Here is a 26,671-nt window from a genome sequence, read left to right as displayed (position 1 = left end):
ATAGTGACATAGTAGTGAGGGTAGTCACTCCATGTCTCATATCTGGGTGGATGAGAGCAGAAAAACAATGTTTCTCAGAGTAGTAAGCGTTTTAATTCTATGATATCACTTTAAGGGAAAGCCCATAGGAATGCCAAACCATAAGCTCAAATGTTCTAAAGTGGTAAAATCTGTATGCCTCATGCTTGTTATAAGAGTGTGTAAGTACCCATAGAGCCCACAGAACATCTGCCCTAAAAGGGGGGGGGGGGGGGGGGGGCAACAGAAAAGACACATAGTCATTCTGGACCGTAAGAGAAGACAGGTGCCATGCGTTTATAAACGATTACACACTAACATATAGAGTTTACCCATTCGTATATGGGCTACCCCTGTAGTAAAATATATATCATGTATACTGATTTGCTTTCACACACATATGTGAAAATGTGTGTGTAATCAATTTCGTATCCGGCCCACCCTCCTCTATAATAATAGGGGGGTGACCAGGGTCATATATAGATAAGCAGTCGCCACATGAGGTCCAAGATGAGTACATGCAAAGCGTACTTAGAATAAACATAAGTAATAAACATAGTAGTAAATATATATAGAGTGCCACCCAAGATGATAGATCGCCATGCAGTACAAAAGTTCCAAACACACACAGACACCCTAGCAATGCTCACCAAACTTAGGAAGGACCAGAGCCCAAATGTAGGGAGCATGTCTCCTCTGCCTGTATGTCGGCTGTTAAGCACAGTAAGATTAAGGTGAATTCCCGGATATCACAAAAGTGTAATGTTACAGTATTAATACTGGCCATATAAAGCTTACCCCTTGCCACGCTGTTCCCAGCTTCCGCACAGTCCTCACCGGATGGGGAACCTCCACCATACCAGGGCTTGTAAATGGCGCCCTTAAGTAGCATGGATCCCGGGTGGTTCGTCAAACGGACGTCACCGCCCCGGCCACTCCCACCGGACATCGCTCGAGAGCTAGCGCGGGGACACCCCGGCGAGGCTCTCGGCTTAGTCACAGGTGTATGCAGACTATACAGAGGCAGGAAGTGCCTCCGCAGTCCGCTCAGGTGCCACAGGAAGTTCCGCCCGGAAGGGGCGGGACTGACCTGCGGCCTATCTGGCCGCACATATCTCACTGATGGGGCCGACCTCCATGCTTACCCACACTGCCCCCACAGGATCGGTCCGCAATTACATCAGAATTCTAATTGCCTGAAATGAAAAAACAACACAACAAGGACAGAAATTATATATTTAAAAAATACAGATATAAAAGCAAATTTCACTAAGGTACAAAAATGTTCCTGGTGAAACCAGGAGATATATATCGGTAACATATTTGTTTATCAAAAATTATTTGTGCCCCCCTTTCAATGCACAGTGACCAGCGTGCCCCCCTTTCAATGCAGAGAGACCAGCGTGCCCCCTTTCAATGCAGAGTGACCAGCGCTGCATGCCTTTTTTCAATGCACAGTGACCAGCGCTGCGTGCTCCCCTTTCAATGCACAGTGACCAGCGTGCCCCCCTTTCAATGCACAGTGACCAGCGTGCCCCCCTTTCAATGCAGAGAGACCAGCGTGCCCCCTTTCAATGCACAGTGCCCACAGCATTGGCCCCCGATCATTGCAGAGTTCCCACAGCATTGGCCCCCGATCATTGCAGAGTGCCCACAGCATTGGCCCCCGATCATTGCAGAGTGCCCACAGCATTGGCCCCCAATCATTGCAGAGTGGCCAGCGTTCCCCCCGCGAGACCCGTGGACTTACCTCACGGATGGTCACGGCAGCTTCTCTTCAGTCCCTGGCTCCCCGCGTCTCCTCAGTCCTCCCGCCTCCTCGGCCAATGGCACGGGGTTTGCCTTTCGGCCAATCAGGAAGCGGGAGGACCCGCTCCCTGATTGGCCAGGAGGAGGATCCGTGTGACAATAGCGAATTTTCATTCGCTATTGTCACAGAATGGGCGGGCTCGGTGGAGCACTGCTCTGCTCCCTGGCCGCCACGGCTGCGCGGTCAGGCGCGCAGCTTAGAGTGAACAGCCGGTTCTGCGAACTCGCAGAAATTTAGTAACCGGTTCTATGGAACCAGTGCAAACTGTCTGAATCCCACCACTGTTTGTTTGTAGCTATGTGTAACTCCGTCCTCTTATGGAATGTGTCAAGGCAGATTTAGATTGTCCAACATGATAGGTGGCGTTCTAAAACAACTTCGTTGTAATTGCATAATACAGTCACCACCGTGGTGCCTTGAAGCCCAATGCATGTGTTGGTTATTCCTTAAGATCCTTATACTGGTATGTTAGGCTAGCCATACACTAGTGAAAAATGTTTGTTTTAAGAACATTCCTTTTATTTTCTAATTATTAGGATCAAATCAACATTTGTTTTCGACCCCTGTGATGAAAAAATTTGAAGGAGCAGGATGAAAATGCTTTCTTGAACGAACAAATTTATAACAATATGAGTGTCCAAACACACATTCAAAATTAAACTTTAAAAGAAAGTTGTTTTGGATGTACTTTTGAACGACATTCGTAGGTTTATTAAATGTACTAATTAGAATTTTCGTACAATTGTTTACATTCATTCAAAAATCTGCTGGTGTATGGTCTGCTTTAGTTTTTGTGAATTGAGCGCTTTGTGAATTTTTTCATATTAAAATGGTTCTAAACTTTCTTTTTTGCCGGAGAGTGTAAATAATGCACCACATCCCTCAAACAAAAATAGGCAAGAAATGGCAATTATGGGACTTTTAAGGTGCACAATAGAGCTATATTAACCACTTAAGCCCCGGAGGATTTGGCTGCTAAAGGACCAGGGTTTTTTTTGCGATTTTTTACTGCGTGACTTTAACGGACAATTGCGCGGTCGTGCGACGCTGTACCTAAACGAATTTGACGTCCTTTTTTTCCCACAAACAGAGCTTTCTTTTGGTGGTATTTGATCACCTGTGCGATTTTTTGATCACGCGCTATAAACAAAAAAAGAGCGTAAATTTTGCAAAAATAACAATATTTTTCACATTTTTTTATATGAAATTCCCCCAAAAAAAAAAGTAAAAATCAAAATTTTTTAACATTTTTCGGCCAATTTGTTTTATGCTACCTATGTTTGGTAAAAAAAATCGCAAAAAGCGTATTTTGATTGGTTTGCGCAAAAGTTATCGCGTTTACTAACAAAGAGAAAGATTTTTGTCATTTTTGGTGTTTTTTTTTTTAACGCGTAATGGCTGCGATCTGCGTTTTTTTTTTTTTCGGTACTGCGACATTGCGGCGGACAGATCGGACCCTTGACTGACATTTTTGACACTTTTGGGGTTACCAGTGACATTACTGCAGTAATCAGTGCTATACATATGCACTGTTACTGCAAAAATGACACTGGCAGGGAAGGGGTTAACTTTATTGGACAGGGAGGGGTTAAGTGTGTCCTAGGGGCGTGCTTTCTACTGTGTAGGGACATTCCTATTGGTGTAAAAGCAAAGATCAACCGTTCTACATAGTAGAACGGTCAGATCTTTACTTTTACACAGGGAGAACTGACAGGCAGCTTGTTTACACAAGCTGCTCTGTCTTTCTCCCTTCACAGGAGCGATCGCAGTGTGACTGGCGGACATCGAGTCCGCCGGTCACACGCACTGACTTGCCTGTGAACGAGCCGCGGCGGGCGCGCGCCCGCCCGCGATAGGCTCGCAAGTCAGTGACAGGCGAGTGACGTACCGATACGTCACTCTGCCTGGCCGGGGCTGACCGCCGCAGTATATAGTCGTGCGGCGGTCGGCAACTGGTTAAAGCGGAGTTCCACCCTGGTTATACTTTTTTAATATAAATACCCCCGCAACAGTCAGGGCTAGTACATTCCACAATGGCTAGCCTCTGATCTGTCCCGGGTTGCACTTACCTTTTAGGAGAAATACTTACCTTGAAAAAGTATTCTCCAGCGCTGCCATCTTAGGTGTGGGCAGCTTGAAGCCAGCGCGATCCTCTTCTGCGTCCTCTTCCTTCTTCTTCGGTCCCACGATGCACTGCACCGGCCCCGCTGTCACTTCCGGGGCGCGCGCGTCATCCCTCCACAGCTTCTGGACATGCCCAGAAGCTGTTTAGAAGGGAATGGTGCGCGCGCCCCGGAACTGACGTCGGGGGCCGGTGCAGGCACATTGATTCCTGGGAGCGATGACGTTCAGCTCCCAGGAATCAATGCAAAAGCCAGGAAGTGACGAATCGCCGTGGCCGCCGAGGGGAGGAAGAAGGAAGTAAGGTAAGTATATTTTCTCTACAAGGTAAGTAAAAAAAAAAAAAAAAATTGCATTTATCCATTTGTTTTTCAGGTGACCCGGAGCGAGAAGATGGAGGTAAGTATAAATTTAGGGTGGAACTCCATAATAATGGAGAAAAATCTATTTCTTTCCATAAAAAATTATATCATTTTATTGATTACAAATGGGCACATGTCATTTTTAAAACCATAAAAGAAAAAAGAAGGAAACAGAAACACTTGGTGGTGTCAGCTCAACATGTTTCGCCATAAGGAAATGGCTTCTTCTTAAAAGTTAAATGGCTTCTACTTAACCACTTGCCGACTGCCGCACGACTATTTACGTCGGCAGTCAGCCCCCTCACAGGCAGAGTGACGTAGATCTACGTCGCTAGCCTGTGAGGGTCTAGGGAGCGCGCGCGCGCCCCCGGAGGCGTGCTCCTGCGCGGTCACGGCACCCCGCCCCCCCCCCCCCTGCGTGTGACCGGCGGACCCGATGTACGCCGGTCACTCGGCGATCGTCGCTGCAGAGGGAGAAAGGCAGGCGGCTCATGTAAACAAGCCGCCTGTCATTCTCCCCTGTGTAGAAACAGTGATCATACGGTTCTACTATGTAGGACCGTTGATCATTGTTCCTACACATCAAGCCACAGCCAATCAGTTAGAATCACGCCCCTAGGGACACACACAACCCCTCCCTCTCAAAAAAAGTTAACCCCTTCACTGCCAGTGTAATTTTACAGTAACAGTGCATATGTATAGCACTGATTACTTTAGAAATGTCACTGGTAACCCCAAAAGTGTCAAAAATGTCAGTCAAGGGTCCGATCTGTCCGCCGCAATACCGCAAAAAAAATCGCAGATCGCCGCCATTACACGTTAAAAAAATTGACAAAAATCTTTCCCTTTGTTAGTAAACACGATAACTTTTGCGCAAACCAATCAAAATACGCTTTTTGCGATTTTTTTTTTTTTTTTTTTTTTTTTTTTTTTTTTTTTAACCAAACATATGTAGCATAAAACAAATTGGCCGAAAGTGTTAAAAAATTTAGATTTTTTTAAAAATTTTTGGGGGGGGGAATTTCATATAAAAAAAATGTGAAAAATATTGTTATTTTTGCAAAATTGACGCTCTTTTTTTGTTTATAGCGCATGATCAAAAAATCGCACAGGTGATCAAATACCGCCAAAAGAAAGCTCTGTTTGTGGGGAAAAAAGGACGTCAATTTAGTTTGGGTACAGCGTCGCACGACCCCGCAATTGTCCGTTAAAGTCACGCAGTGCCGAATCGCAAAATAGGTCCTGGTCAGGAAGGGGGTAAAATCTTCCGGGTCTTAAGTGGTTAAAAGTCCCATAATTTCCATTTCTTGCTTGTAAACATTTTTACTTTAACTCATTCCTGTCATTAAAGGTAAAAAATGTACCCAGCCCCCCCCCCCCCAATCCCTAAACACCTGTCTCCTCTTACCGATCCAGTGCTGTCTCGGCCGCAGCACCGAATCTCGTTTCCAGGAGACTCTGAGATGAGAGCAATGGGAGTCATAGGGAGCAAAGGGCATGGTTAAGGCACTGTGTGTGTGTGTATGTGTGTATGCACACCTTAGTGCCTGGCTTGCTTAAGGAGGACCAATAGGAATAGGGAACAGGAAACTCCAGAAGGGAAGGCATGGGGTCGCTCTTTGCAATATCGTTGCACAGAGCAGGTAAGTAAGTAAAAAAAATAAAAAAGTAAACTTTTAATATCAATTTACATTTTTTCTGGCTGCCAAGTATGTTCTCTTTTGATGTGTCGTATCATGCTACGTGCTTGCAATTAAATTAATGCATTTCTGATCAGCTGTGACTGAGGACTAAAGCTGGCTGTAGATGAATACAATTTTTAACCCAAATTCAAAGGAAAGGTCTTATGAAAATTTGTGCAGAAATTCTCAGAACATTTGAATGTTGTTCACAAGATTTTGTTTGCTTTTAACATTCGATTTAAAATTAATGGAATTAAAGAGGAAGTAAACCACCCTCCTCTGTAACTTGTACCTATAGGTAAGCCTATATTAAGGCTTACCTATAGGTACTGTAAATATCTCCTAAACATGTACCGTTTAGGAGATATTTACCTTATATGCAGCCAGTGACGTCACTGGTGCATGCGCTCTGAAGGAACGGCCGCTGGTGCCGTTTCTTCAGAGCCCCGTGCCGTGACCGTCGGCTCCCGCGCGGGAGTGACGTCACCGCGGCTCCGGCCAATCAGATGGCCGGATGCCGCTATCCCGACATGTCGCTCGTCATACAGGTAAGCGGGCGGCGGGGGCTCGTTCTAAGGTAAGTAAGTAAGTATTTAGTAAGTAAGTAAGTATTTCATAAGTATTTCATAATGAGCTAGTATGCGATGCATACTAGCTCATTATGTGTTTGTCTTTTTCAGGTTGCAAAAAAAAAAAAAAGTTTCATGGGTTTACAACCTCTTTAAAGAAAACCACATACACTGTTAGGTTCGTTCGACAAGTATTTTCCTCCACCTTTGAATTTTCTTTTCAAAAACGAACGTCGATTTGACCCCACAAATGATTAGAAAAAAGAACGAACTTTCTTAGAACATTCTTTTCCTAATAATTTTTGTTTGAAATTCTACCCATCTATGGCCAGCTTAAGAGATGACTGAAATAAATTTTTCAGCTGACGTGCTGAAAAAAAGTGTCAGCATTTACTGGCATGCTACTAGCTATTTCTGTTGCTGAAACAAAAGGTATTCCAGTCTTCAGTGTAAGAAAATGAATACGGTCATCTATTTTGATTGCTGTGGACCACTCCATTTTCTTGTTTTTTTTTTTTCAATGTTACTAGCTGTTGTATTATAACCTTTGGTGACCACACAATATAATAAATCCTCTGTGTCATATACTTTACTCCTGGTTCATACAATTTGTTTTATATTTTCTGGTGTTTCATGACAATGTCACATGCTTTGATTGCACAGGTATATCATGACAGTGAAGAAGGACAGAGGTACATTCAGTTCTACAAGTTATCTGAATTCCCATATGTTTCCATTCTGGACCCTCGCACAGGTGAGTGTGATTGGAGAGCCCATTTTGCTCTGATTGGTTCCTCCATGAACTCACTGACTGCCATTTTACTGTAAATAGGTCAGAAGATGGTTGAGTGGCACAAATTAGATGCGAGTTCCTTCTTGGAGCAAGTTACTGGATTCTTAGGGGAACATGGCCAGCTTGATGGTCTCTCCAGCAGTCCACCTAAGAAGCGACCACGTTCTGTGAGTAGGAAGACGTACTTTTAACGTTATTTTCATATACCATTTGTAGGTAAACTTTATTTATAGTGTGTGTGCATGTATATATGTATATGTGTGTGTATATATATATATATGTGTATGAATGTATAAAATATCTATTGTGAGCTGCTGTGGTGGTTTCTTTGTATACAAATAGTGTCCAAAAGAAATAAACTTATTAAAAAAAGGACAAATTTCTCTTTGATCAATCTCGAAATTCTAGTACACCAGCTGCTATACACCTAATATGACTCTCCTACCAGCCAGCCACCACACCTGCGAATATAATCTAGTGTGTACAGCGCTTTTCTATAATCTAGTGTGTACAGCGCAATTCCTCTTGTCTTCTTTTCACACTATTGCACCTTAATGTGCTTTTCAAAATCACTTTAATTGTGACCACCACCGGGGATACTCTCACTTTAGAGGTATGACCCTACATACTATGTTCGATCAGGGTGCACTTTTTGTCCCTTTATTTTGACCATGGGTAATGCCTTGGTTTGCCCTTCGTTATCCTCCACACTATGATGCACACCTCTTACTTTTGCTCCACGCAGTGACATGCAAACCCAATGCGCTACATAATACTTTTAAAAGCTTTATTAGTTCCCACAAAAGCAATAGTACCACACTCACATTATTTAGGTGCTCAATCGCGCCAAATATATCCAGCAGTGTTAGTATATCCAGCAGCATTTGTTGGTTTTGGTGACCCTGTGCTAATATCACAAGAAATCACTTGACTACTGCATTTTGGCCAAGCGTTGTGACGTTATTCAAGTTCATCCCCACACGTTTTGCCACGCAACACGTCACCCAACACTCAGGGTATTTCCCAGAGTCACATGTTGCATGACGTAACGCGTAGGGGCAGGATTTGGATAACGTCACGACACTCGGCTGGAATGCGGTTGTGTGGTAATCAAGTGATTTCTCACGATATTTGAACAGGGTCACCAAACCTAACACTGCTGGATATATATTTGGTGCGATTGAGTACCTAAATAATGTGAGTGCACTACTATAGATTTTATTGGAATGAATAAAGCTTTTAAAAGGTTAAGCTTTATGTTGAGCATCTTGTTAGCATTTCACTGTGTGGATCAAAAGGAAGAGGCATGCATCATAGCGTGGAGGATAACCAAGGTCAAACCAAAACTCTATTTATGCTGTGTGTCCTGGAACAAATCTGTCAGAACTTTTTAATTAAAGTATACACTTTCTTTTTTAGTTTTGAATAGACTGGAGAGGGATTAGAAGACCGGTCAGGTTTTTATTGCTGTTTGACACTTGTTATTAAGATTCACCCGCTCTATTTGGCCTGGTGACTAGTATTACCGAAAGTGAAAGAGTTTGAGTTACCAGAACACAGGGGAAATCTTCTAGTGGGGGACACTAGTTCTGGTGACAGCCAGGGATTTACTTTATTTGAAGGGATTTCCTCTAACTTCCTGTTGTTGCCATGGCATGTGAAGTGAAGGGAAATACACCTCCCCCCCCCCCCCTCCAATAAAAAAAATAAAATAAAAAGGTTTCATTCTGAGTTCTACTTTAAGATCATTAGTTGTTGAATATGACATAAAATTAATTGGCCAATCCTTTAATTATCTGCTGGCCAAGCCAATTCTGACATTTCTTACGTAAATGTAAAAATCAGCATTTTCTCGCTAAAAATTACTCAGAACAGATCAAATATTAGAGATTTTTCTCTTTCGTTCATTGACAGACACAGCTCCATATTTTTGACCCGTGGCGTATGCTGCTCTTCCTAGGAGTAGGACACCATAAGCGGAAAAAGGGTTAACAAAAGTTAACAAAGCTTAACTATGCCCATGGTGCAGTCCCAGGAGGTATACTCCCACTTCCTGCGCTAGGATCTCAGTTTTTTTTTTTTTCTACCTGGTCAGGAGTCAGGACCTAGCTCCTTGCTGGGATCTCTGGTCCTGTGATTTTTTTTCCTTTTTTAAACTGAATTTGTTTTTCTTCTTTTATTATTTTCTGTTCCTGTGAGAACTACAATCAATTTGGTTCCTGTAAGAACTGCAATCAACAGCTTCCTTAAGGTCTCCCCAGTCTGGTCAGCGAGCGCGCACAGGCCTCAGCTCTGTGCTAGGTCGGTCGCAACATAGTCCCACTGGACAGGGACTGGCCTGCAAGTGAAACACCTCGCGAGGACGCACACGACCTGGTTGTGGCCTGAGTCGCAGCTTACCTCCTAGCCCGCAACACCCCCCTTTCCAAGATGGGGGGAGTCCATGGTGTGGTAAGTAGTGTCCCCCCCTTCTCCTTTTGTGGTGCCTCGGGGTGGATATGGGCCCCTCTATGGGATGGTCGGACCCCCGGGCTCCCTACCATTCCCCCCAGCACCTCGAACAGTCACGGTGGTCTTTTGGCCCCAACCTACCCCCGGGGTAGGAGCTGGCTTTGCCACTTGCTCCTGTAAGGGGGGGGGGGTAAATGTGATTGTTACAGACCGAGCTGCCTGGATCGCACACAGGGGTCTTTGAGCTAGTTCCCGACCCCCTGGGAGTTAGTGACTGGGGCAGGGATGTCCTCTGGGCTCCCCGCAGTGCGTATATCTCGATGTCTCTGCGGGTCTGTGCCTCATATGGCTGGATCGGGCCAAAGATTTAGTCCGCAGCTTTGCGGCCTACTCGCGACTGTCTGGGTGCCTGACCGAGCTGATGATGTAGCGAATGGTACTGCCGACAGATGCGCACCTTACGAGGCCGGATCGAGCCACAAATTGAGGCAGCGGCTTTGCGGCCTATTCGCAGCTGTCCGAGTGCCTGGCAAGGCTGTCCAAGCTGCACGGCAGACGGTGCTGCAGACGGATGCGCAGTCGGGTTGGGCCGAAAGTTGGGGCTGCGGCTTTGCAGGCCTACGCTGGACCAAGCTGTACGAGCTCCTAACCGAGCTGTCCGAGCTGCTGATCAAGCTAACAGAGCTGCCGGCGGACTTGCGACTCACGCAGTCAGATCGGGGCCCCAAATTTAAGCCGTGGATTTGTGGCCTACTCGTGGCTGGCTGTCCGTGCTGATAACCAGGCTGTTTGGGCTGCTGGCAGGGTTGATGGAGCAGCGGACTGGTATCCCCCCCCCCCCCCCCCCTCAGGGAGGTGGACATGTGGTCTGCCTGGCGCCCCCCTTGAATCGGGGGTGCTGCATTATTTATTTATTTTATTTATTTTTTTTAGCGAAGTGAAGCAGCCATTATTGTGTGAGGGTACTCTGCCTGTGTGTCTGCGTCACGGCGGGCCCCCTTTTGCCCTTTCTAGGGGGCCATGTCCTACTATGTCCTCTATGGAGGGCGACCCTTAGGTCTAATAGGTGGTCCTTTTGTGAACCTTTAGCTGGCGTCTCCTTGCAGGACTGTGGTCTGCGACCTCCCCCTCTTGTTATGTTCTCAGGGTGAGCTTGGCATATAGCAGTCTCTACTGTCATACGTCCATGCACTTCGGGTGCTCTGACAGTGAGGATGATTCCTCTTTTCCTGCAAGGGCGCTGGTGGATGCACTGATTATATTGGTGCAGGAAGGAAAACTTTAAACATGGGGGATGCAGCTGCTGCTGCGTCAGAGGCGCCTGTCCCCTTCCCGCCTTCCCGCCCCTTCCCGCCTACTTTGACAAAGTTGTCGCAAGTCAGTAGAATTGTTCTAAACTCAATATGGCGGTGCCTAAGCGTTTCGATAGATGATATCCCTTGAAGAGTGTCTGTTGAGTACCTGGGCAGCCCCACCTGTGGTGGACTCTCAGGTTTCCAGGCTGAATAATTCTGCCCTATTTCTGGTGGAGGAGTCTCTGGTTTTTAAAAGATCCTTTTGACTGGAGAGCAAGACTTTGGTCCGTCGCGTGTTTTTTGTGGCCGATTCGGTTCTTAAGCCGGTGTTCACCATAGCATGGTGTCCCTGACTTTCCCGAGTGGGCAAAGCTTTTGCGCCAGGATCTGGAGGGGGAACAGATTCCTCCTGTTTTTTGCGGAGCTCGTAGACTAGTTGGTCCAGAGGTTGCAGTTAGTCTGTGATGGCTCTCTGGATGCAGCTCCCTTATTCTCCCTGGGCTGTCCGTGACGGCAATGATCCTTTGGCGCATGATATGGCTAAAATTCTGTTCTGCAGACCAGACTTTCCACATGGCCTTTTGTGATCTTCCCTTTCTGGCAAATCGTCTTTTCAGAGCCTCCCTGGAAAGACCTCCTTCAGTGGTTCCGTGAGGACCTGATCTGGTATGCCGAGAGCGGGTCCTTTCAGACATGCAGACAAACACTGCTTCTGCCTAAAGGGGCGTTCTCACCCGTATCTGGGGTGGGAGAGGACGTGTTTGTTTCTTTCCACACCCGTGGATCTCCCTGATTCAAGAAAAGTGGGTCCACGAGCTGATTTGGTTTGGCTACAAGATCAAGTTTTCTGTCTTTTCCTCCAGAGTGGTTCTTTTCTTCCAACCTGCGTTTATCCCCAGACCGCCTGCGAGGTCTCTTCGGGGCGGTGCAAGACTTTCTAGTACAAGGGGTGATTGTTTCGGTCTCAGATCTTGGAACATTTGTTTCATGTTTGCAGGTCCCAGGAAGGAAAGCGAGGTTGGTCCAATCTTGGACCTCAAGCCCTGAACCGCTTTGTGCAGGTACAGATGTTTCGAATGGAGTCCATTCGTACGGTAGCGGCATCCCTACATCAGGGGGATCTTCTGGACTCCTATTGATAGTAAGGACGCTTACCTTTATATTCCAATATAGGTCATTCATCCGTGCTTCCTCCGCTTGCTGTGGGCAAGGAGCATTATCAAGAGGTCTCACCTCGACCCCCCCCCTGGTTTTCACAAGTGTTGGCGCTGGTATTGGCATTGTTGTGCCAGTGGGGAATTGCAATACTGGAGTACCTGGATAATCTTCTGCGAGCAGAGTCTCCGACTGCTCTGAAGGACAACCTGGAGATTACTGTGGGGACTCTGCAGGAGTTCGGTTGGAAATTAAATTTCCTGGTATTGGCTCTGGTTCTGTCCATCTAGTTGGACTATCCGGGTCTGTTCTGGACTCGGCCTCAGCCAGGGTGTTCCTCCCAGGGGACGAGTCTCAAAATTCTGTCCACACGAGACCTCTACAAAGAGAGATTCTTGCCATGTGGGGCAAGAATCCACAGTCTCTCTACAATCTGATCCTGTTGAGCTGGGGTACGATAGGGTCCCTTATTCAGTGGCTTTGCTCTCCGGCTCTTTGACAGGGTAAATCTTTTTTCCCCTATACTTGACGGTGGATACCTGCCTGTCTGAGTGGGGTGGCATTTTGGCACGCAATGTGCTCAGGGGGTTTGGACTCTGGAAACACCACCTGAGGTGTTTCATCAGTTGTGTCTGCGGTGGGGAACTCCTGAGGTGGGCCTGTTGGCCTCTTGTCTCAAAAGGAAGGTACTTGGATTTGTGGCACGGTCTAGGGATCCTCTGGTCGATGCCACAGAAGCACTGGTGGCTCCTTTGGGTTCAGTATCTTCTGATATAAGGTCTTTTTTTTTCTGATAGAACTTCTGCCAAGACTCCTGCATAAGCTTGAGGCAGAAGGGATTACGGCCATCCTAGTGGCTCCAGACTGGCCTAGCCGGTCTTGGTACGCAGATCTGATACAGTTGGTTGCCTATGCTCCTTGGAGACTTCCCCTTAGAGGAACTCCGTTGGCTCAAGGGCTAATCTTGCTTTACAGTCGCTGGCTTTATATTGGCTTGGCTGTCAGAAGCCAGGTGCTGAAGGCTAGGGGGTTGTCTGAATCATTGATTCCATCGCTGCTGTTAGCTAGTAAATCTATTTCTAGGTAGATTTACCATCGCGTTTGAAGAGCGTAGTTTGCGGATGTGAATCTCTTGGGGGTTCACCACTGCTTCTTTTCGGTGACTCGGAGTTTGGCTTTCCTCCAATGAGGTGTGGAGCAGTGTCTGGCCTCTGGTACCACCGAGGACCAGATTCGGCCTTGGCAGTTTTATTCATCGTCCTTTTGGCTACATTTTCTGTGGTTCGCACCTTTGTTAGTGGGGTTCGCCACTTGGTTCCCCTGGTGCGGTCTCCATTGCCCTTGTGGGATATCCACTTGGTACTGTCAGATCTTCAGTAACCGCTGTTGGAAAATATTCACGAGATTCCTCTGCTTACATGTCCCAGAAGGTAGTCTTGGTGGCTTTTTCTTCTGCACGTAGGGTTTCGAAGCTGGCAGCTTGTCTTGTCGTTTACCTTACTTGGTGGTTCACAGAGATAAAGTGGTGCTTCGTCTCTGCCAGTCACTCCTTCCTAAAGTTTTTTCGGGTTTCCATTTACTGTACATAAAAGCCTAAGCACCCTAAAGAGCTTGCCTCACCTTCTTTGGATGTGGTACGGGCAATCAGGGTGTACCTGGCGATAACTAAGCCATTCCAAAACTCGGATTTTCTATTTGTTCTTACGGGTGGACCCTGTTATGTGCTGGCCTCGTCTGCTGCGACCATTTCCCGTTGGATAGGCAGGTGGTGGTGCAGGCCTATTCCATTAAGGGTCAGGATCCCCCTTCCCTGTTATGGTGCATTTTATGGGCGCTTAGTGCCTCTTGGGACTTTCGTCATCAGGTGTCAGTGGTGCAGGTTTGCAAGGCGGCCACCTGGCAGATTTTCACAAAATTTTATAAGGTGGATGTGTTGGCATCTGCGGATGTCTCCTTATGGCTGCGAGGGTTTGCAGGCCGCTGTTGGAGAGGATTAGTCCTCTTTGAGGGTGTACTTTTTTGTCAGATGAGCTCCCGTTGTTCCTGGTTGAGCTCCTGTTTTTCCAGGTTGGCTACATCTAGCCTTTGGGAAGTATATTTATTGCTATGTTCTTCCCATCCCTCATGTTGACACTGCTTTGGGACATTCCACGGGTTAAAGAAGATATGGAGCTGTGTCTGTCAATGAACGAAAGAGAAAACTGGATTTTTGTCTTACAGTAAAATCCTTTTCTCTGATGTTCATTGACAGACACGGCACCCACCCCTCTGTGGAGTTGGGTTATGTATTCTTCTGACACTGCTTGTTACAAAACTGAGATCCTAGAGCAGGAAGGGGGAGTATACCTCCTGGGACTGCTCCATGGGCGTAGTTAAGCTTTAATTTTTTTTAACCTTTTTCCTCTTAGTGTCCTACTCCTAGGAAGAGCAGCATAACCCAAGGATCAAAGAAGATATGGAGCTGTGTCTGTCAATGAACATCAGAGAAAAGGATTTTATGGTGAGACAAAAATCAATTTTTTTTTTTTTTTTTAAATCAAGGCCCTGGAAAATAAAATGGTGGCTTTTGCATTTCCTTTACATCACCCGATATTTGAGCAGCAATTTTCAAAACGTGGAATGTCGACAAACTACGATACAGTATATTATCCATAGGCAACATTTTAAAAGCCTTTACAGGTTATCAGTTTAGAGTTAAACAGAAGGTCTGGAGCTAAGATAATTGCTCTCACTCTGACATTTGCGGCAATACCTCATATGTGTGGTGCGATCATGGTTTACGCATTTGCAAAAAAACATTTTATCATTATTATTTATTTTAGGTTAATTTATTTTCTTTATCGTACATCACGGGACACAGAGCTGATAATAATTACTATTTGGGTTATACGCTACCTTCAGGTGAATGGACACTGGCAACCAATAGAAGGAAAGTTCCTCCTATATAACCCCTCCCATACCGCAAGAACATCAGCTTTTTCGCCAGTGTCTTGAAGGTGGTGGTCATGGCTGTTAAAGCTCTCCAAGATTTTGTATTGTCCCTGAAAAAGGGGCGATCTATTGGATCCATTCAAAAGGCTAAGCGCTAAAAGGATGGTACCCGCGCCTCGGTAACCGAAGATCCGAGGTTTAGCCTGTAATGTGGTCCTTCGGGTGCTGGACCCTTGGAAATGGAACCCTGGTTAAAACTTACCCAAGGTGGTTCCAGCAGGGTGCTCTACAGGTCCAAGGGAGTGGCCTCCTACAGCTGGAGGACCCGGTCCTTGAAGGTCTTTGACGGAGCCCGTCGTGATGGGTGAAGTTTGAATCCTATTGCAGGATTCTGCGGCGGGACTGGTAAGAATTCCTTTTCCTTTTTTTTTATTAAAAAAAAAAAAACGGTGGTTGTTTTGCGATAGCTGTTAATCTGGATCACAATTTTCTACCTTGGTGCGAACTGTTTTTGATTCTGGGCCTTGTTTATATTTTAAAGCAGTGTCTTCCAGAAGGAAAAGTGGGGGTGCAGCAGGGAAAGGGTTAAGTACCCCCGCACCAGGATTATTTTCTCCTAGTCTGGTTTCCCCTGCATTTTCTTCCCCAGAAAGACCTGAACCTACTGGCCAATCCGAGCCTTTATGTCTTATCAGGTATTGTGCTACCTCTGGTGCTTCTGTTTCTCCCTATATTACTAGGATGACTTAGCATCTGCCCTGGCTAGCCTATAAGGTAAAGTAGCAGGGATGATTTCCTCTGTTAGGGTGGGAAGAAAAAGGGATAGATCCCCTTCCCATGCACCTGGGCCCAGCAAACCGGTGAGGCCTATAGCCCTAGATCCTGTGTGGGGGGGGGCTTCTGACCTAGAACCTGATTGGGCAGTAGAAGATAATGAAGAGGTAACCATTGGTGACTTAAAATCACAAGTGGATCATGTTTCCTCTTCAGAGGTTTCTGATCCTGAGGGACCATTTACAGCATCTCACATGCAAAGATTGCTGACTCCGTCCCTCATTTAAATGGTACGGATTGGTTTTATATTGCCTTCTTCAGAAAGATCTGAGGCCTCTTGTTCCTCGTTAAGCTTTTTGCATCCTCAAACATAGTGTTCAAGCCTTTCCTTTCCCTGCTGCAGCAGTTGGTGTATGAAAAGGATCCAGCAAAAAAAGTGGAGTCCTTGTTTAAAGCTTCTTTGCTGTTGCTGGCTCTGCTGGTCAACCAGCTATTTTCAGCTAGGAGTATGTCAGTCCTTGAAGGGCCGTTTTTAGAGGCTATCAAAAGATTTGCCTATTCAGAGTGAATCTGCAGATGATCTAGCAGAGATACCTCATGCTTTATTGTTTACAATTAGTGCCTTTAAGGATTCTATCCAGCAAGTATACCGGATCCTCCTCTCTGTTCATATGCGCAGAGTCCTGTGGCTGAAAAATTGATCGTCAGAAATGCCTTGTAAGAGTTGCTGACAGTTCTCCCCTTTCATGGAGAATGGCTTTTTGGTGATCTGGATAAATATATCCAAAAGATCTCGAGGGGGGGGGGGGGTTTATTGCCTGTTAGAGAAGGAATGAATATCCGTCTTTTAAGGCTCTGAGTGTCACTGTCCCTACCAATGCAGCATCTTCAAAGCAGTTTCGATGGCCTCAGTCGTCCGCTTTCAGTAAACCCCAAGGGCAAAAGAAGCTCTGGTTTCAAAAGCCTGGTAAAACAGGTTTTAGTCCGCCTTATGAAAGGGCACCCCCTCTCGCTCGAGTGGGGGGGGGGGGGGGAGGGGAGTCTTTTACAGTTTTTAAAAACATGGTAAGGAATGGTTCAAGACAGATTGGTCTTGTCCACTATAGCTCGGGGCTGCATGATAGTTTCGAGTGTTTCCTCCCTATCGGTTTCTGGACTCAGAAAAAAGAAGGCCCTTGTTCCAGGTCTTAGATTACCTATGGATCAAGGGTGTGATTGTGGAGGTTCCAGTCAGCGAAAGATTCACTTGCTTACATAAGCACATATCTGCTTGCTTGCAAAAAAATTTTCTTGCATAAACGCATGCTTGCTTCCATAAACGCCTGCTTGCTTGTATAAGACGCATAAACTTTGGCTTGCATAAACGCATGCTTGCTTCCATAAACGCATGATAGGACAAGGTGAGACCTATTCTGGATCTCAAGGCTCTGAATTAATTTCTGACCGTACGGTTTTTTCGCATGAAATCAATCTGTTCAGTGGTAGCCTCTCTAGGAAGAGGAAACGTTATGGCCTCCATAGATATCAAAGATGCATATCTTCATTTGCCAATCTTCAGGCCTCAACAAAGGTTCTGCGTTCGCAGTGCGGCAGTGTCATTTCAAGTTTGTGGCCCTGTTTTTCGGCCTTGCTACAGCTTTTCGTGTGTTCACAAAGGTTCTGGCGCCGGTGTTGGCTTCTTTAAGGGCCCAAAGCATCTCTATAGTAGGATACCTGGATGACCTACTGCTCAAGAATCATTCAAGCTCAGGTCTGACTAGAGATATGCCGGTTTTTGGTAATTCGATATATCGCGGTATTGCATACCCACGGTATTGTTATTGTGGCATTTTTAAAATACCGTGTTTATCTGCTCCTCAAGTCTGACTTTTGAAATGATACATTTCACTGAGCTGAATGACTCATTCACTCACTCAACAGAGACAGCTCTGGTAATATGATCCTAGAGTGAGAGCTTAGCTCCTCCCTGTAACCAATCAGACGCCTCCCAGTCCCAGCACACACCCACATGCTTCTTCAAGGGCTCAGACACAGAAACACTGCCTAATTTACCAGCAAGTTTCTGCAGATAGAATTAGATCGATAGCTAGATAGATAAAGATAGATCTAGAGATCTAGATAGATATTATAGATATATATTACACACCCATACATACATACATACATACGGTACATACATACATACATACATACATACATACATACATACATACATAGGCATAGCAGCATATTATATATACACACACACACAGGCATAGCAGCCCACATTACATTATTATATAGCCATCAAGCAGTGTCTGGCCTACCTGGTGATGACTGGTTCTGGCGCTCTGATCCGATGGCCTGGTCATTAACGGAGCAAATCCTTGCGGTCCAGAAGTGGTTAAACCTGCAGGAGGACCGGTGTTTTTATCTATAAATGACTTTAGTATTGCTTTAGGCCTGATTCACATGTATGCGGGTTGGCGACCCACATTTGCACAGGCATAGCAGCCCATTGATTCGAATGGGCTTGAGCTGCTATGCCTGCGTTTTCGGCTGAGAAAAAGTGCATGCAGAATTTAAAAAAAATGCAGTGGCCATCCTTCTTTTGCACCATGTGACTTACCTGCAGTTGCTGCACATGCAAACTGTGTTTTTAAATGCTGGGCCCACGTATATAAAAACCGCAGAAAGCTTGCCAGAGCAGGAACTGCAGGTTAGTCACATGGTGCAAAAAACAGGATGGATTTCAAGGCCACTGAATTTTTAAAAAATGCTGCATGCACCTTTTTTCTGCAGAAAATGAGGGCATAGCAGCCCATTTAAATCAATGGGCTGCCATGCCTGGGCAAATGTGGGCCGCCAACCCGCATACATGTGAACCAGGCCTAAAGCAATAGTAAAGTAATTTATAAATAACACCGGTCCTCCATCAGGTTTAACCACTTCTTGACCACAAGGATTTGCCCCCTTAATGACCAGGCCATCGGAGCTGAGCGCCAGGACCAGTCATCACCAGGTAGGCCAGACACTGCTTGATGGCTTATTTTAGGCCTGGTTCAGAGTCTGTACTGACTGACTATATAATAATGTGCATAAGTGAACCAAAGTCCCTAAATTTAGCAATGAAATTCAAGTGAGGTAGAAATTTAATAATTGAATACTGTGATAATACCGTATACCGTGGCAAAACCTTAATCAATTAATCGCAGCTTGAAAATCTGATACCGTCACAAGCCTAGGTCTGTCACAATATGTGTTCCTTACAATCCAGTTCTTAGAGAGTCTGGGTTGGATTATCAACAGAGAAAGTCGGCCATAAAGCCTGTTCAGGTCCTACAATATCTAGGTTTAGGCCTAGACACTGCTCAGGCAATGTTTCTTGCCATCAGAGAACGTTCTAGATCTAAGAAAGCTAGTCGGGTTCGTAAGAGGGAAGAAATTCCCTCCATCCTGCTGTGTATGAGGTTACTGGGCAAAATGGTGTCCTCCTTCGAGGTGATTCCTTATGCACAGTTCCACTCCAGACTGTTTCAGAACAGTATCCTTTCAGCTTGGAACAAATGGGTTCAAGCTTTGGATTGCCCGATGTTCCTTTCCCCAAGGTAAGGCAGGATCTCATCTGGTGGCTGGTTCCCATCAAATCGATTAAGGGAAGATTTTTTTATGCAGGTAGCCTGGAAGGTGGTAACCACAGACGCCAGCCTGCTGGGCTGGGGTGCTATCCTGGAGGGTCTGTTTGCCCAGGGAACGTGGTCTCGAGCAGAAAAGATTTTTACCCATCAATATTCTGGAAATCCGAGCTGCCCATTTGGCACTGAATTATTGGACAACCAGGTTGCAGGGGTGTCCTGTCAGGATTCAGCCCGACAACTCCACCCTGGTGGATTAAATCTTCCACCAGGGCGGCACCAGAAGCCAGTCGATTCAGAAGGAAGTGAATATCCCATCATGGGCAGAGAGGTATGTTCCATGTCTATCAGCCGTATTCATTCCAGGGGTGGACAACTGGCAGTCGCCAGCAGTTGTGTCCAGGGGATTGATCCCTACACCCCAAAGTGTTTCGGCTGATCTGTCTACATTGGGGTGCTCCCGATGTTGATTTTTTGGCATCCAGGTTCAACAAGGTGGACAATTTTGTTTCCAGGTCCAGGGATCCAATTGCGGTCGGAATGGATGCTCTGGTGACCCCTTGGTCACGGTTCAACCTGGTTTATGCATTTCCTCCAGTTCAGCTTCTACCTCGGCTGCTGAACAGGATACAGGTGGAGGGAAAACCGGTGATCCGGGTGACCCCAGCGTATCCCAGAAGGTCTGGGTTCGCAGAAATCAGCAGTGGGGAAACCATGGTTGCTACCATGTCGTCCGGATCTACTATCTCATGGTCCTATATTCCACCCTGCTTTACGGTCATTGAATTTGACAGTCTGGCTATTGAAACCATCATTTTTAGAGACTGGGGGGTCTCCGCTTCGGCTCCGGCCACATTGGTCAATGCCAGGATGCCTGTTTCTAGGAAAATCTGCAAAGCTGCTACCTGGTCTTCAGTACATATGTCCATAAAATTCTACCAAGTGGCCGTTAGGGCCAGTGAAGGAGCTCGGTTTGGTAGTAGCGTACTGCAAGCAGCTGTATAGTCCTACGTTTTTTCTTTGCTCAGGGGCAAATTTGGGACTCTGTGTCCCCTCCCCTCAAGGGCATTGCTTTAGGACATCCCAAATAGTAATTATTACCAGCTCTGTGTCCCGTGATGTATGATAAAGAAATTAGGATTTTTATTACAGCTTACCTGTAAAATCCTTTTCTTGGAGTACATCACGGAACACAGAGCTCCCTCCCCTCTTTTCTGGGATCTTCATTGCTTGCTTCAAAAACTGATGTTCTTCCTGTATAGGAGGGGTTATATAGGACTTTCTTTCTATTGGTTGCCAGTTTCCATTCACCTGAAGGTAGCGTATAACCCAAATAGTAATTATTACCGGCTCTGTGTCCTGTGATGTACGATAAAGAAATTAGGATTTTACATCACGGGACACAGAGCTCCCTCCCCTCTTTTCTAGGATCTTCATTGCTTGCTTCAAAAACTGATGTTCTTCCTGTATGGGAGGGGTTATATAGGACTTTCTTTCTATTGGTTGCCAGTTTCCATTCACCTGAAGGTAGCGTATAACCTAAATAGTAATTATTACCAGCTCTGTGTCCCGTCATGTACTCCAAGAAAAGGATTTTACAGGTAAGCTGTAATAAAAATCCTAATTTTTTGACACTCATTTTTTTTGCCATCACAAAGGATGAATAACATTCCTTGTGATAGCATGGGCAGTGACAGGTACTCTTTACTGAGAAATCTCTTCTGCTCTCCAAAGCAGCTGATCAAACTGAGATCAGTTTGATCAGCTGCTTATTTAACAAAAGACTGAAACCAGAAGTGGGGGGCACCCTTCCCCTTCTTGTAAAAGTGATCCTGCGGCTTTTCTTTTTGTCCTAATCTGAAATTCATAAGGAAAGTACTTAATACTTATGTAAAAGGTAGATAGTTTTTCAGAACATCACAGAATTCTACACCGACAACCCTTGTATAAAAGCAGACCAATCTGCTGGTCCAAGTTGTCTTCATGGGACCTAACAACGAGAGACTGGAGTTATTGTCATTTGGGGAGCATTTGTAGGCCACAGTAACTGGGTGAGGGGCAGTAGATGTGTCTGGGTGAAATAAAGCTGATAAATGGTTTCAGCATCACATTAATGTCCTGCCGTTTTGAAGATTTTATTTTATGTACAATTATTTTCTAGTTACTTAATTTGTCTGATCTATTTTCATTTTTTTTAGGAGAGCCTCATAGATGCCAGTGAAGACAGCCAACTAGAAGCAGCGATACGTGCATCCCTACAGGAAACCCACTTTGACTCTACATCAGGAAAGCAAACTTCTCAGTATGAGGATGAATCCGACCCGGAGCTCTATTCTGGCAGTGAAGAATTCATTTCTGTATGTGGATCTGACCATGAGGATGAAGATGGGACGCCTGTGGAAACATTGCCAGAGCCAGAGACTTGCAGTAGTAAAGCTAAGAAGGCCACATCTAAAAATGCCAATCACAGAAGAGAGGAGCAGTCAGAACCTGTGGAAGATAATACAGCGGAACCTGACTTTCTAAGCCAGCAAGCACACCTAGAAAAACCTCTCAAATCTCTGACGGAATCTTGCTTAGAAGAACATAGCAGTAGTCCAGACCACATAGAAGATTGTGTTGATAATAATGGTGAGTGTCAAATTAGTTTTTATACCTTACAGTACATATGCTGGTATGCAGTTGTAACAGACTAACATGTAATATGCTTGAGAAATTGTGCTGTCCACACATGCTGATTGGATTATGAATGGCAATCAAGTGTTTACGGATGGGCTACTGCAGTGTTGCCAAGCCTGTTCTGTATTTTGGGTAATTATGGAATTAAATTTCAGCTATTTGCTTACCATTTGTCATTATTGTATTAGGAAGACCTCTGTGACTGCAATTAGGCTGCAGATTGCATTTCTTCCTTTTAAAAGATCCCACCATAAAATGCTGTGCTCAAAAAAAAAAATATGATCTTCTGTGTTCTGCTCAACTTTGCTGAATTTTTTGTTATTAGGACCCAAAGCAAAGTTAATGTTGCGGTACCCTGATGGGAAAAGGGAACAGATTACATTACCAGAGAAGGCCAAATTAATGGTAAGTGCCGTCCCCCTTTTTTTTTTCCTTTATTTTTTAGTACCTTAAAACAAATGTTGGAAGTTAATAAAAGTGGTTTATTGCAGTAGAGAAAAAAAATAAAACCATTTTATTTGCAGACAATAGTAAAAATAGATACAGTATAAAATCGATGGTAAATATATGACAGTATAGCACATGCAGTAAAGGGGGGAAAAATAGATACAAATATATCTTTATTGCATGTGAAATACTGTCAGCAATTTATTATTTGTAGGTGTTTATATTGTTGTATATATGTCTACACACACTCAGTATGTCACAGTTTATTGGTTTTAGCTCTGTTTCATTGCTGGGGACTCATACACTGGATTAAAAGATAAATTCCCCCTTTGGATTGGAACTTGTTACATGCTCCATCCGTATTTAGGGTGGAACAAGTTACATGTTCTAGCTCCTGCCGCCAGTTCCCCCGATTCCCCAAATTCTCCCTCAGTGTGACAGTGGGCAGGGGATCTTCTACCCAGCAGCCACTGTTGCTTTTGGAGAAGAACCCAACACACAGCCACGTCATTCATTAACATTTTCCTGTAAAAGAACTACAAGTACCGTCAGTCACTGTGGCTGACGCCTTGTAGTTTTGAATAAACTGCAAGGGCGCCGATGAGCTCTCTTTTGTAATTCGTTCATAAGTGCTGCTGCTTTCAGACAGCCCCTATGAAGGTATGGGCAGAAAGCTGCAGGACTTTTCTGCGGAAGCCTGAAATTGCTCCACTGCTCACGGGAACCATGCTTTCCAGGCTCCTTCAGGAAACAAATAATGAATGCACATTTTTATTTCTGCAAAAATATGCATTTTATTATTTTTTCTAGAAAGGAGACCTTATCATTTAGTATACTGCCAGAGGGGTTAAAGCCATTTTAGGGGTTAAGGTCAACTGTTTTGCTAGTCATACTGTATACTTGGCATATCTGATGCTTTCGTAAACCTTTGACCACAAACGCTTTCTGATTTCAAGCATCAGCACAAAACATCTGGGTGGACATTGTTGATTAAAAATCATTTTTAACGGAATTAAAGGAAAACAAAACTACCTAGTGGGTTGCCAGCATATGGCTTTGAGGGTAGGGTTTTGATTGAGGTAAAGTGTTAGGGTGTAGGTTTAGGGGGTCAATGTTAGGGGTTTATTTTACAGGTTTAATGTTACGGAGCAGTTTAGGATTTCATGGCTAATTGTTTGGGGTTTGGGTACCTGAGAATAGAGTTTTAGGGTCTGCTTTACAGTAGAGATTGCTGAGGAGCACTTCAGAAATAGCAGCTTTTTTTTTTTTTTTTTTCTTAGTTTTGGTACCAAAAGCCCTGTGCTGAGATCTACTGCACCAAAACCCAACATATGATATCATGTGTATGTAAATTCAGTGGTTTGCCTCACAGCTGTTCTTTGTATAGCATTGGTGACTAGTAGAGATGGGCGAAGGGCTCGAACTGAGCAAAAGTGCGGCCCAAAAATCACCTGTTCAACGAACACCAGAATTTGCTGGCCGCTCAGTGGGATGTTTTCCCGTCGAGCAACCCACAATGCAGTGTGCGCTGCACAGTGCATTCCAAGCCCTGATTGGGCAAATCTTTGCCCAATCAGGGCACAATGAATAGCTGGATGTTAAGGAACGGGCCGGGAAGCCAGCCATGGTGTCCTTAACAACAAATGTGTCATCAGCTGTCAGTGGGCTTCCCTGCTGACAGCTGAATGAAAATAATAAACATTGGAGGCAATAGAAAATGTTTAAAAAATAAATAAATGGCGTAGGGTCCCCCCCAAATCCAAAGCAGACCCTTATCTGAGCATGCAGCCTGGGAAGCCAGGAAAGACCATCTATTTACCTCTTGAACCATACCAGGCCACATGCCCTCAACATTAGGGGGTGCTTTGTGCTCTGCATGCCATGTTGATGAGGACAAGGGCCCTATCAGAATCTAAAAGCCCCCTTAAACAGGGGGGCCCCCAAGTACAGCCCCCCCCCCTACAGTATGTGATCGAGTATGGGGTACATTGTACCCCTACCCATTCACCCACAAAAAGTGTTGAAAAAAAAAAAGACAGGAGGCAGTTTTTGACAATTCCTTTATTAAAAAAAAATAAATAAACAATGTCCTCCCATATAGATCCATTGATGATCCCGCCGCGACCTTTGGACCATTTTCTGAAAAAAAAAAAAAAAAAAAAGCTCTGCTGCTGCATGGGGATGAGGTGCTTTGGGGGAAGGGGGGAGAATGTCTCCTGGTATGGTTTGGGGGGGAGAGCATGTCCCCTGGGACAGTACCCGGACCCCCATACCCTTTTTCTTGCCAGTACCTTGCAGATAAGCCTTCGAAATGGGGACTTTTGATTTTTCAAATTTGGGTCCCATAGACATTAATGGGGTTCGGTTTCCGAACTTTTGCGGTGTTCGAGAGTTCTGGTGAGAACCAAACCAGGGGGCCATCTCTAATGACTAGTATAAGGGAAGGAGGGAGTATGTTTCAGTTTGAAGTGTTGAGGCTATAATATGCAGATTTTGCAAGGTACTTAGCGGCAGAGTGATAAATAACATTGGTGGCTTTACCATGGTGTAATAGCTTGGCTGTATTGAACAAAGCTTTTGGAGCAAGGCTGGGTACATGATTTTGCAGCATGATATGGTTCTATGATGCCATTTATTTGTAACATTGTCTTCATCTTTCCTGGCAGGCTTTGGTAAAACATGTTCAGCTAAACGGTTACCCCAACGAGCGATTTGAGCTCTTGACAAACTTTCCCAGGCGAAAGCTATCGCATTTGGACTATGACATCACATTACAGGAAGCAGGCTTGTGTCCTCAAGAGACTGTATTTGTACAGGAAAGGAACTAAATGACTCTTAAATTTCCCTATTTTCTCCATCAATTACTTTGTCATTACTACTATATTTTGGTCTCCTGTTTGTGTTTCATCATCGGCTCATAATACTTGGGAATGGAAAGCGCCAAAGAGATACGCAGGACTTATTGAGGAGAGCACAGAGCTGTACACTGTGAAGACACAGGATGTGCGTACATTGAAACTCTCCACACTTGTCACTTCATAAGTCTTATCTCTTTGTTACTATTGGATAAATCCGTGGACACCAGGTACTACTAGCCACCCTTTCAGGAAATGTACAGCTCAAGTTATATCTGGATAGTCATATATATTTTTTTGTATGAATTTGGAATTTCAAGGATATTTTCCAGATTATTTATTACTTGTTGCTGCAGAACCTGCAGTTGTGCTTTTCTTTTATCTTAGACTGCTGTCATTTGCTTTTTTATTTTCTTTTTCCAATTAGAGCCATTTTGAATCTCAGTATTTTTTTGTGTTCTATCCGATACATGAAGGGATAGTTGATGGCAGAGAACACTGAAAGAGTTGCTACTTTTCATACAGAAAATCGCTTTACTGGTCATGTCTCTTCTAGATAGAGGTCAAGGATAAACAGGCACTCGAGTGCAGGAAGACTCCTTATCACTGCTGAGAGATGTTCAGGATTTCTTGAAAATGGCTGTATGATGCTTTCAGTAAAATGGTTCCTGAGAATTTTTTGGGTGTGCCGTGAAATAAGTCTTGGCGTTTATAGTAACAGGCAGTAATCTGTTATCTTTTGTCACATGAGCAGCAAATGTATGTCTTGCAAAAGGTATGACACTCTGTTTGCAGAGCCCTTATCCTGGAGCAGTCTACAAAACATTGTCCATTAAAGTTATCATATTGTCATAGATCAACATATCTGCATAAAAATATACACTTTTCTAAATTTTCATTCTTAAAATCATTCTGTGCACCAATCTATTTTGTTTGGCACATTCTCCCGCAGGTTATGAATGTCCATATTACCAACTCTGTACGTCTGAAATATATCTGTATGTCTTCATATTCACCCTGATGCCCCTGTAGGATCTTGTCAAGGGAGGTATAATGCTGAAAGGTTGTCCAGGATGACTGGAAAGAGGAATCAGAGACACTGAAAGCATAGCCAA

General features: G+C 44.8%; 1 protein-coding gene across 1 annotated transcript in view; it reads left to right on the top strand.

Annotated features, from left to right (window-relative positions):
• The window catches only part of UBXN7 (UBX domain protein 7), a 76,761-nt gene extending 50,763 nt beyond the window's left edge, over nucleotides 1–25,998 (top strand). The window contains exons 7-11 of the mRNA XM_082251869.1: nucleotides 7,226–7,316; nucleotides 7,395–7,522; nucleotides 21,774–22,206; nucleotides 22,580–22,659; nucleotides 25,368–25,998. Coding sequence (XP_082107995.1) covers nucleotides 7,226–7,316; nucleotides 7,395–7,522; nucleotides 21,774–22,206; nucleotides 22,580–22,659; nucleotides 25,368–25,529 — 894 coding nt within the window. The 3' untranslated portion in view covers nucleotides 25,530–25,998. The remainder of the gene's footprint in view (nucleotides 1–7,225; nucleotides 7,317–7,394; nucleotides 7,523–21,773; nucleotides 22,207–22,579; nucleotides 22,660–25,367) is intronic.
• Nucleotides 25,999–26,671: the final 673 nt, after the last annotated feature.

Source organism: Pelophylax lessonae (genome assembly GCF_965119305.1).
Source record: "Pelophylax lessonae genome assembly, chromosome: 3".
Lineage (NCBI taxonomy): Eukaryota > Metazoa > Chordata > Amphibia > Anura > Ranidae > Pelophylax > Pelophylax lessonae.
This window is presented reverse-complemented; position numbering and strand designations above follow the sequence as displayed.